At 45.8% G+C, this 11185-nt stretch overlaps 2 protein-coding genes across 3 annotated transcripts; one reads left to right on the plus strand and one right to left on the minus strand.

Annotated features, from left to right (window-relative positions):
• Positions 1 to 842: 842 nt before the first annotated feature.
• On the plus strand, positions 843 to 5155 carry LOC127341541 (zinc finger CCCH domain-containing protein 17). Of its 2 annotated transcripts, XM_051367411.2 has the most exons (7): positions 844 to 1353; positions 1932 to 2027; positions 2776 to 2865; positions 2981 to 3229; positions 3312 to 3491; positions 4618 to 4718; positions 4826 to 5155. In XM_051367411.2, exons 1-7 carry the CDS (start codon positions 985 to 987, stop codon positions 4980 to 4982), a joined length of 1242 nt encoding a protein of 413 aa, XP_051223371.1. In that variant the 5' UTR covers positions 844 to 984; the 3' UTR covers positions 4983 to 5155. The 2 variants fall into 2 exon arrangements, with proteins under 2 accessions (XP_071684092.1, XP_051223371.1); XM_071827991.1 differs by lacking the exons at positions 4618 to 4718; positions 4826 to 5155 and adding an exon at positions 3847 to 4533 and having other exon boundaries at positions 843 to 1353.
• Positions 5156 to 7850: 2695 nt separating this feature from the next.
• Positions 7851 to 10274, minus strand: LOC127341540 (cytokinin dehydrogenase 1). The gene is made up of 3 exons (XM_051367410.1): positions 9566 to 10274; positions 8478 to 9159; positions 7851 to 8384 (listed from the first exon to the last, which is right to left on the minus strand). The coding sequence occupies exons 1-3, from the start codon at positions 10179 to 10181 to the stop codon at positions 8096 to 8098; spliced, it is 1587 nt and encodes a 528-aa protein (XP_051223370.1). The 5' UTR covers positions 10182 to 10274; the 3' UTR covers positions 7851 to 8095.
• Between the last annotated feature and the right edge of the window lie 911 nt (positions 10275 to 11185).

Raw genomic sequence — 11185 nt, forward strand, 5'->3', positions numbered from 1 at the left:
GTGAATGCAGCCTTTGAGGCTGATATACAAGCTGGAGCGACTGCAGCGGTGATACAGGACTCTCGAGGTAAATTTATTGCAGTCTCATGTGCCTATATCCAACATGTTGATTCGGTGGCTTCAACGGAAGCAATAGCAACGTGACGGACTTGCACTCGCAGAAGGTATTGGTTGCAATGCAGTTCAGGCCTAGTTTGACGCAATGGAGGTGGTGAATGCATGCAATGGCGAGGATATATGATGGAGTTCCTTGGCATCAATTTATGCCAACTGTATGGCATCGGTAGCAGTTATAGGAAAGGTCGATTTTAAACACTGTCTCCGGGAAACGAACGTAGTTGCTCATACTTTGGCTAGGTTTTGTTTTGATTCGAAAAATTCTTGTAATTGGATAGAGCCTCTGGTTATATTGTGAGTAAATTTATGGACGATGTAATTGTTATCTAATACTACCTCCATCCTAAGTCTTAAGATCTATATTTTTTTAGAAAGTCAAACTATGTTAAATTTTACCAAATTGTTATAAAGAATCATACTAACATGGAAAACACAAAATTAATATTATTAGGTAGATAATGAAATATATTTTCATGTATCTATAAAATATTATATTTATTGATACGGAGTAAATTATTCTGAAAATTTGGTCAAAATTTACTTGCTTTAATTTTTCTAGAAAAACATAAACCTTAAGCCTTACGATGGAGATACAAAAGTTGACACGGTGGCCTTCAGAAAAAAAGAAGAAGAGTTCCTGACGAATCCAAAGCCGAAACCGCCACGGAAATCGGCGCCTCGCAACCGCCTCGGCGCCCCCACTTCATATAACATCGCAACCGCCCGGTGGCTCGGCGCCACTTCTTCCCTAATCCCACCTCAACTCCTTTGATCCAGATACATACGCGATCGCGCCTTCTCCACCGAAACCCTAACGCCGCCGCGCCCTCCCCATCGCCGCGCTTCCGCTACGCTGGAATCCCCGCCATGCCGATCTCCTCCACTCTCTCCGCGCGCCTCGGCCCCGGCCCCGCGCCGTCGCCGGCGCCGGCGCGGTCGAGCCCTTACGCCCGCCCCTCCGAACCACGCGGGGCCAAGGCCAGCCGCCCCGCCCTCAGCCTCGATCCCGCGACGGCGAGGCTCCTCGGCCCCGCGCGCAAGGCGCCACCAGCCCGCAGATCGAGTTACGCCGCGGAGGCCCCCGCCCCGACGCGACGGCGGCCTGCAGACGAGGAGTCGGACCAGAAGACCGATCCGAAGCCGGCGGAGACGAATCGGAGGCCGAACCAGGAGCCGCGCGTGCGGGAGAGCTGCGGCGGGTTCGCTTTCCTCTGCGCCCTCGCTGGACATACCGAGGTGCGTGTTTCCCCTGACCCTGTTCCTATTGTGACGCTTGATCTGTTCGACCTAGATAATGTATCGCGTGAAATTAGCCCTATCTCACATAGCAAAATACAATGAATTCGATCATGACCTAGATAATGTATCGGGGGAAATTAGCCCTATCTCATATCGCAAAATAGAATGAATCTGCTCCTGGCCTAGATAATGTATCGCGGGATATTAGCCCTATCTCACATCTTAAAAAACAATGAATCTGCTCCTGACCTAGATAATGTATCGTGGGAAATTAGCCCCATCTCACATCGCAAAATACAATGGATGTGCTTGCTCATGACCTAGATAATATATTGCCGGAAATTAGACCTACCTCACATTGCAAAATACATTGGATCTGCTTGCTCATGACAATATATCGCCGGAAATTAGACCTACCTCACATTACAAAATACAATGTATCTGCTTGCTCATGACCTAGATAATGTATCGCGGGAAATTAGTCCTATCTCACATCGCAAAATACAATGAATGTGCTCTGCTTCAGTACTTATGCTTTGCGACGGGCTCTCATATTTTGTTGTCGAATTCTGCAGGCTATCACTGGCATCTCTATGCCGACTGGTTCTGACAAGCTCTACTCCGGCAGCACCGACGGCACAGTTCGCCTATGGGACTCCAACTCTGGCAAGGTAGCAGGGCTATCCGCTCTCAACACTTCCTTCAGATTCTTTGTGCACGGTTCAGCTTGGGGTTGCTTCTCCACCGATTCCCCCATCGCCTGCGGTGGTTCATCTGTGCTGCCTGCCAATGTGATCAATTGGGGAGTAGATCTGCTTGCTTGAGGTAGTCGTCGATGTGTCAGTGGAATCAAATTGTGCATTGCCTGTGATGGTTGATAGGTGCTTCCTGATCGATCAATTGGGGAGTTTAGCTTGTCCCTCATGGTGGTTGGTGTGTCCGTTGGTTCAAATTGGGTTCCGTTTGTCACGCCTGCAGTTATCAAGATGCCGGACTGATCTGTCTTGAGGCTCTTCACCTGGTTCCGTTGATCAGAATGCCCATGATCAGTTTCTGGAGGCCATCAGGCTGGTTGACTGACAAGCATGATCAGGTTCAAGAAGCCATCAGGCTGGTTGACTGACAAGCATGATCAGCTTCAAGAGGCCATCAGGCTGGTTGACTGATAAGCAAGGCTCGCTTGGGTTACCGTTCTTATCTGATTGGCAGATGACACGTGTTCTTGTAAGAGTATTAGTAGTGAGAAAAAGGGTAAATAAAAGGAACAGCAGAGAAGAGCCTTAAAAAAAGAAGAGAAGATTAAAAAAAGGAGAAAAATTAGAGAAAATATTGTTGTATAGCAAAAAAAAAGAAAAAAAAGAAAGAGAGATTCTAACCTGTTCCATATTGCCCTTTTTATTCTTAATGTTTCTGCAATAGTGCGTTGATATCATCAAGATGGGAGGCAAGATCAGCTGCATGATTACTCACGACAAGTGGGTTTTGTTCGGAATCCCAAAATCCGTGGAGGTAAAATATTCTAAATATTTGATTTCATTAGGAGTACATGCCAATTTTGTGCCATATACTGTGTGGCGCTACTGGGTGTTAAACTATCAGTCTTAGTTGTTCCACTGATTTGTAGGCATGGAACATACAGACAGGGATGAAACTAAGTCTCCAGGGACCTTCTGGGCTTGTTTGTTCTATGACTATCAAAGATGAAATGCTATTTGCTGGCACGGGGGATGGTCGCATCATGGCTTGGAAATTTCCTACTAAGGAGAACAACTTGGGACCAGTGGCAATTCTCAGTGGCCATGAGCGTCAAGTGATTTCACTTTCTGTCTCAGCAACAAGGCTTTACTCTGGCTCACTTGACAAGACAATCAGAGTACGAAAATGCTCCAGACCTGCTTATTTCTGTTGGTTACTAAATACTGTGCATGCATCTGATATATTCTTGGTAATATCAGGTATGGGACCTTAAAACTCTCCAGTGTGTTCAAACACTCTCTGAGCATAAAGCTGCTGTTACTTCTGTGCTTTGTTGGGATCAGAAATTATTATCATGCTCCCTGGACAAAACCATAAAGGTCTGGTCTGCTTCAGAGTCTGGAAACCTTCAAGTCACGCATACCCATTCTGAGGAGCATGTAAGTTCCGTACACTTCCGTTGTACGAATTGTGCCATCAATGTTATTTTCTCAAAACTTTATTGAACTTCCAAACAGGAAGGCTTATAGTAGCTGCAAATTTCTGTTTCTGTCAGTGTTAAGATTATACTATAATTATTTAGTTTGATTAAGCACTGTAAACAGTTTGTGTCGAATAATTATGGCATCTGTATATCTTTAAGTGCGGGAATTTTAGTACTACGTTAAGTAAATATTTCATGGTGAATATGAGTAGCCAGAGGACATACACGATCGTGTCTAAAATTATTTACTGATTTGTACTTGCTATGTATAACTACACTGTTATTTACTTAGTTTTCTTCGCTTTATTCAGTGTTTGCTTGATTGTGTGTTACTGGGTTGAGCAGTTTCCATCTTTTCTCAAGTGATGTCACAACTCAACCCTAGCTGCAGTTATTTGTCTAAACTCAAGTGGAAGATTTTTTCAGAGTTCTTGTCGCTTGATCAGTCTTTTATGTTATTCTGTCGGTGCATGACAGTCTTTATTTCTGGAAGTTGTGACTCTATCTGCATTCAGTCGAGCAATATAGTTTTCGCAAGCTGGCCTTTGTTACCTGTTTGGTTGTATCTGTTCTTGGTCTGCTGGGAGTTTATCTTGTATTATTGAGCAGCAGATATAAGGTTAACCCTGTCAGCAGCTCTTTTATTGGGATATTTAGTTGGTTGCCATCAGTCTTTTGAGCTCATTTGTTTCCGTGAAGAGTTAGTGTGGGAGTATCAGATAGAGATGTATCAGCAAGGATGGAATGGTTATCAAGACTTCATAGTGATTAGTCATAATACCACAATAGTCTGTTCATCCCAAATTCTGGATATTGTTCTTGATATTTGTCCTGTATTCCTGCGAGCGCTGTGCACATATGTCGATGTTACTTCCCATCCTTGATTTTCTCAACACCTCTTTTACTCGGAACAAGTTAACAGTCTACTTCTTTAAGCTGTGTTGAGCTTTCATGATATTAATGGCCTTGAGAAATTTCTACTTTATTAGGGTGCCTGGGTAATGGCTTGTTTCTGAACTTATTTTGTAACAGTAAATATGTTCTTTCTGTGTTGCTAAACCTGTATCCACCTTCTGTTGCAGGGATTGCGCACCCTCTTCGGCATGCATCGTGTGGGAAAGACGCCAGTTTTGTTCTGTTCCCTACACAACAGCAACTGCATCCGCCTGTTTGACCTGCCATCGTAAGTAACATTGATTAAAATGTTCTGTCAGTTGTACCTCATTTCCTCAAATTACTTCCTTACTGAAAAAGCAGCCCCATAAAACCTACACTGCATCTTTCTTTCAGGTTTGATGAGAGGGGCAAGCTTTCCTCCAAGAAAGAAGTGAAGACCATCGAGCTCGTGGCTGGTGGGCTGCTCTTCACTGGAGATGGCGCTGGCGAGCTGAAGGTTTGGGTGTGGGCGCCCCAAAACGAGGTGCCCCGAACACCGGCGCGAACTTAAACATCAAGCCTAGCATTAGTCGAAGAGCAACTCATGTTATGATGGATGAGCTATGCTCCATCGCTCTATCGATGTAAATTATCACAGCTCTATAATGTCACAATGTAAATAACAGCAGCCTAGGCCATCTCAGAAGGCTTGAGTAGTAAATGATTCTTTGCACTTTTCCATAACTACTCGCTTGAGTTGCGTGCCATGCCTGTCGAATTAAGCGATTGCTACGTATAGGTAATACGTCAGGACGGTATGGGAGAGATCCACATTGACAAGCCTCTACCTTTACAAGAGTACCAAACCGTGCATGGTTGCCCCGGAACATCACTGCCTAACTCGATTTGACCTTCCCCTAAAAAAAGCAACTCATGCAATCGAATGATAGGCTCTAACTTGGGCTTGCGTACATGTGATGGTAACTGCTAATCTATGACCGACCGCCTTTTATTTTGGTCAGCAGTGCTGCTTACCTTTACTGGTTTGCTCCATGAATCAATACACAGAACGTGATGTGCTAGTGCATGCATTTGGTAAGTGCTGAGAAATTAAGCAAAAGTTGCGGTCGACTGCTCTCTACTTATTGCAGGGAACCTGAGCATGTACTCCAATGCTCTCAGGTGCTCCACTATTGACAAAATTGGCATTGCCCATCCAAGCATGCCAGCGATAACTCATTAGCGCCGATGGTAACGTTTTCACTAATTTCTCGTCGGCAGACTCAAGATGCGCCAGGTCAAACTGTAAATGCACTCTGAAGTTGTGTGCAGTTTCAGAAGATGCCCTGACGTGACCTATCCGTGTCTTGTTATCGGCGTCAAATGGTAGTTAATCATGCAATGGCCCTGTATTTTAAGGAGTTGCCAGGAGACAACTAAGAAACACGTCTCAATCTGTGCCGAACCCAAAGCAACGATCAAACGTCTGCTACAAATGACGGTGCCCTTTTACAAGCGAAGGAACGTGGCATGAGTTCTCGTCCTATATGTTCTTTCCATGGGCGCCCATTGTCTGGTACACTGTACACACAGGAGGAGTTGCATATTTCGGTTCACAATTAATGGTATGCGGCGATTAAAGCTCCAACTACCACATGATTAACCACTTAGAGAATTTGAATTTTCAGGAGAAACCCCTATAATTATTTAACCGCTATAGAACACTGCATTTATCCAAAAGAGCATTTTGACTTGTGACTTGTGAGTGAATAATTTGTTAAATTTTAGTTTGTCAAATTTGCGATTACGCAATCAAAGTAAAAAAAAAAACAAAGGATTCTTATTGAGCGGTTTGAGTGGATGTCAGATTTCCTACGAAATGTTGTGAAAAGGACTCCTTAGTAAAAAGTCCTACGGAATTCAATAATACAAATGAAGGCCCCCTTTGACTCTTAGGATTCTCAAAACGTTGGAATGTGAAAATTGTAGGGTTGGAGTCGCATGTCCTCTACAATCTTATAGAACTAAAGAACAACAAGAGTCTAGAACAAAGTTATTTGGTAGCACAATAAAAACAAAGGAATTGTAACAAGAGGTCTTAGTTCATGGAAATGACCCTCCAAAATCGAGTGCATAGGAATCCTTTGGAAAAATTCAAGGATTGCAACCCATGTGAAGCAAATGACATTCGAAGGAATAACTCCTAAGGATCTAAATCCTCCCAAAGTTCGGTAGAATTCCGTTAAATCAGAGGAGCCCTAAGCAACCATCATATAAAATATCTTAAGGATTTGAATCCTCTAAAATTCCTAGGATTTTTTTTTGATTCAGCATCAGGTCGGCTCAGGGAGGAGCAGCGACGCACCGTCGACACGGTCTGGAGGTTGAAGGCGAAGGTTTCTCTTAATGTAGAGTCTTTGTTTTGCAAAAAAAGTAAACTCAATGGATTTTCATAGGATATGAATCATCCATAATTACTATGGTTTGCTTTGCTATATTATTCCTTTGGTTCAAAGGAATTTCAAAGGGTTAGAGGAATTGAACTTTTAAGATCCTTTGGAGTCTATTTTGGAGGGAATTTTATATCCATACAATTTGGTAAAATTACTTTGCTTTTTCTATGGTGTCAAACACTCTTTGATATTTATTTATTTATTTTGTAGTTTTCAGACACTCTTTGCTTTTTCTATGGTGTCAAACACTCAAGATTGCATACCAATCAAACTAGTGTTTTTCCTACTTCTACGATTCGAGAATTCAATGAACCCTAGGGTTTCTAGCAAGAGGTTTTTTTTTTCTTTGTGCCCACGGCAACTATGACATCATGGGTGGATGCAGGTACAAGCCTGTGGGGGCCATTGCCCCCACTCAGTTTTCACTAACAAGCTAATATGTTAATTTTTCACCATTGATGCCCCCTCTTACAAAGCTAAATACAACCCTGATGCCACAAATTGCCCCCTCTCAATTATATCCCTGGCTCCGCCCCTGTATGACATGGACATAGAAATCTCTCTCGGATATTCTTTTGTTCTCGTGTGGTGTAACCAAACAAATTGTTGTAGCAACAATTTCCAGTTTATCCTTTTCTTTCCCACTATATTTACAGCATTATAGCCTTAGCGGCTATTTTTTTTTACCTATTTTTGGGGCTAATAGTGGGGTTTTGAGGCTAATAGCGGATTATCCCGTCTTAGCCTTTGAAGGGCATAGCTGTAGCGACAGGTCCCTCCGGCCAGCTATAGCCGGCTATAACCGGCTATTTTAAAGTTTGGGTGTAACCAAACAAATTGTTGTAGTAATTCATGTCTTTTCGGTTCATGTAGGATTCCAGATCTCATGACATCTGAGAAGGGTCATACAATCGAGAGAATAATTGTAGGGAAACAACATGTAATGTTCCATTGTTCGTAAAAATAAGCAATCATTGCAACAATGGTTTAGAAAAGACATGAATTACTACTAGAATTTGTTTGGTTACACCACACGAAAACACTGGTGTAGCTTTCGATCGATATGCACACTTTTTTTTATTTTATATATTCCTATAGATCGATGGGTACATATGGAGATTTGAGGTGGATACAACATATTATTAGATGAACACATTATTACTAACGTTTACCACCTACTCGTCTGTCCACGTTAATCCACTAACTTTTGATCGAGCTAGCAACAGTTAGTCTAGTTGAAGATGTCCTGTCCTGGAGAGAGCAGTTTCTTGGGGTCGTACTTGTCCTTCATCTGGACGAAGCGGTCCCACTTGCCGCCGAAATGCCGGACCCAGTCGCCGCGCACAGTGTAATGCGCCAGATACTCCTTGTACCCGATCCCGGCGAGGTCGCAGAAGCGCAGGATCTTCTGGTTCTGCGCTTGCAGCCGCTTCAGGTCGTTCGCCACCGACGAGAAGAGCATCGACACCGCGTAGAACACATCCTCCGCCGGCGTCACCGCCGACATGCTGTCGTCCCACCTGAAATAACGACCGGAGCCAGTCAGACCAGTCGTCGACGAGCAAATGAAGCGCGTGATATATATGATCATGTCATGCATGATCAATGCGTACTTGGATTTGTTGAGCGGGTAGATGACCATAGGCCCAGCGATGTCGGTGCCCTGGAGGATGCCGCCGAAGACGCCGCGGTCGAAGTCGGCGATGCGGGAGCGGGGCACGAGCAAGTTGAGCCACGGGTGCGGGACGCGCCATAGCCCGAGCTTGTCCAGTGTCATTTCCTCGCCGTACACCCGGTCCAGGAACTCCAGGTAGGACGCGTCGCGCACGAAGGATAGCCCTTCCTCGAATCGCAGCTCCGCCAGCACCGACTTGAGCGCCTGGTCCACGGACGCGGCCGTGGCGTTGTCGTAGTTGAGCGTCGCCTCGATGACGTACACGTTGGTGGCGTTCTTCGCCGCGGCGCGGGCCACGATGCTCGCGACGTCGGCGTCGGAGAAGAACGTGCCTGAGTTCTTCAGCGCGGCGGCGAGGCCGTGGATGACGAAGGCGGAGCCCTCGAGGTAGCTGAACAGCCCGATGGAGCCGTCCGGGCGGGGAGCGATGAGCTTCTCCTGGTCGGCGGAGAAGGTGGCGAAGTCGGTGTAGACGAGCCGCGCCCACTTGGCCCGGGCCGGCGCGGGCTCGAGCGCGATCCGGGCCCGGACGATCATGCCGAACTGGCCCAGCCCGCCCAGGACCGCGTTGAAGAGGTCCGGGCTGAGGGACTTGGAGCACGTCACCGTCTCGCCGTAGCCTGCACGCGTGCGTCAATTGCACCAATTGTCAACTCGAGCAGAGGAGTAATAATTCTAGTATTTAATTAACGGCGGGGAAATGTGAAAGTCAACGCGCAGTAAACCGAGCCGGCAGCAAATCTAATGAAAGACGGCGGCGCCGGCCGGTAAAGCTGGTGAGGTGCTCGCCAATGATAATTTTTCGTCATGATTATTAATTTTTGACTATTTTTATACCGTCCGAAAATAGTAAAAAAAATTACCATAAAAAGCATAGCTTGTGCGTACACGGCCGGGTCTATTTGCCGTGCTTCATCAATGGCGAGTTGCACCGGAACAAGCTAGCTGGTGATCAATGGAGAGAACGCAGTGTGGGGCACGTAACTAGCAAAAGAATGTCTGGCCGTAACGTGCGCGCGTACGTACCGGTGATGACGTCGAGCTCCAGCACGTTGGAGATCTGCGGGCCGTGCCGGAATGTCTGGCCGCTGATCCCGGCGTTGGAGAGCGTGCCGCCGACGGTGAGGTGGAGGTAGTCCGTCCACGACCGCGGCGCCACGCCGCGCGCCAGCGCCGCCCGCAGCACGTCGATCCACATCTGCTCGCCGCCGGCGTCCACGTACCGCCCGTCCGCCGAAACGTTGATGCGTGGCGCCGCGGGCGACGACGAGGCGCCGAGGGACGGCATGTCGACGACCACGCCGCCGGGGGCCAGGGCCTGGCCCATGGTGGAGTGGCCGCGGCCGCGGAAGGAGATGGTGTACGGCCACTTGGGGTCGGAGTGCGCGGCGCGGAGGAGCGTGGCCACGTCCGCCGGGGACGACGGGAGGAGCACGGCCGCCGGGAGCGCTGACGTGATGTTGCCGAAGTCCGTCGAGGCCGGCACCGTGGCGTTCGGGTCGGTGCGGAGCCTGATGGCCTTGGCGAGCGCGGCGAGGTCGCCGGGCCACGTCGTCTTGGCGGCGGCGCCATGGACGCCGCGCGGTGCATGGGACGTCGTCGCGGCGATTAGCGCGACGAGTAACACGTGAACGATCGCCATTAGCGGGACTCGTTTAGGCGCGATAAGGCTGGCCTGGCCGGAGAAATGTTTGGGGGGTGGGAGAAACGTGACGATGTGTTGGTAATTATCCGTTTGAGGTGTTTTGCTCTCTTCGCAGTTGAACAGCCTATATATATAGGAAGATCCATCTCGGGTCGGTGCAACATATACGTGTGCTCTAATTCTGTCTCCAAGTTGCTGCTACAGTCAATGCTCATTCTTTACAGGAATGTTAGTAAGGTGCTCATTAAAATGTCCATGATCTAATGGCTCATATAAGTATATAACTGACCATGAACGAGGTTTTGAGGGTTAATATGGACTTAGTTTGCAGAGGTATAAATAGAGAAGGAAATTATCCTAATTGTTACGTTACTTTTGAGACTTGAGTATATACAAGGAAACAAATCAAGCTAATTAATGTTACTTTTTTTGCTTACAACTATATAACATTAATTTTACTACTAGGAAAACTACATAGTGTGCAGAAATTCAATTCGGCTCCCGGGTGCGTACGATCCCTCTACCAAAAAAAACATATTTCGAGGTGGCAAAAAAATTGACATTTTTTACATGTACATCTTCATAATATATGTTTTTGCCATTAATAGATATAGATATAGATATAGATATAGATATAGATATAGATATAGATATAGTTATAAAAAAGAGAAAACTGATATAGATATAGATATAGATATAGTTATAAAAAAGAGAAAACTGATATAGATATAGATATAGATATAGTTACAAATCAAACTGATATGTTTTTACCAATATATTTTGTGGTCCATATAAAAAAGAGAAAACTGATTGTGTGAGAACCATTATTTTTATCACTGAGTTTTGTCTTTTTACACACGTCACAGGACAAGTCAATTTTTTATGAATGTACGTAATATGTGAAAATGTACGTGCGATTGTTTGTTTCAGTTTTTTAAATTTAAAATATGTGTAAGATGCATTTCAAAATAAAGAGAGCATATGCTCCTTTGTTCCAAAAC

This window comes from Lolium perenne, chromosome 3 (assembly GCF_019359855.2).
Source record: "Lolium perenne isolate Kyuss_39 chromosome 3, Kyuss_2.0, whole genome shotgun sequence".
NCBI classification, from domain to species: domain Eukaryota; kingdom Viridiplantae; phylum Streptophyta; class Magnoliopsida; order Poales; family Poaceae; genus Lolium; species Lolium perenne.

Excerpts from the sequence above, each read along its gene's own strand:
- LOC127341541 (XM_051367411.2), top strand. The coding sequence starts at position 985 with ATGCCGATCTCCTCCACTCTCTCCGCGCGCCTCGGCCCCGGCCCCGCG. Across the intron at positions 2,028-2,775 it reads GGGACTCCAACTCTGGCAAG|TGCGTTGATATCATCAAGAT; the intron begins GTAGCAGGGCTA and ends TTTCTGCAATAG. Across the intron at positions 3,230-3,311 it reads CACTTGACAAGACAATCAGA|GTATGGGACCTTAAAACTCT; the intron begins GTACGAAAATGC and ends TGGTAATATCAG.
- LOC127341540 (XM_051367410.1), bottom strand. The coding sequence starts at position 10,181 with ATGGCGATCGTTCACGTGTTACTCGTCGCGCTAATCGCCGCGACGACG. Across the intron at positions 9,160-9,565 it reads GGAGCTCGACGTCATCACCG|GCTACGGCGAGACGGTGACG; the intron begins GTACGTACGCGC and ends GCACGCGTGCAG. Across the intron at positions 8,385-8,477 it reads TACCCGCTCAACAAATCCAA|GTGGGACGACAGCATGTCGG; the intron begins GTACGCATTGAT and ends TCGTTATTTCAG.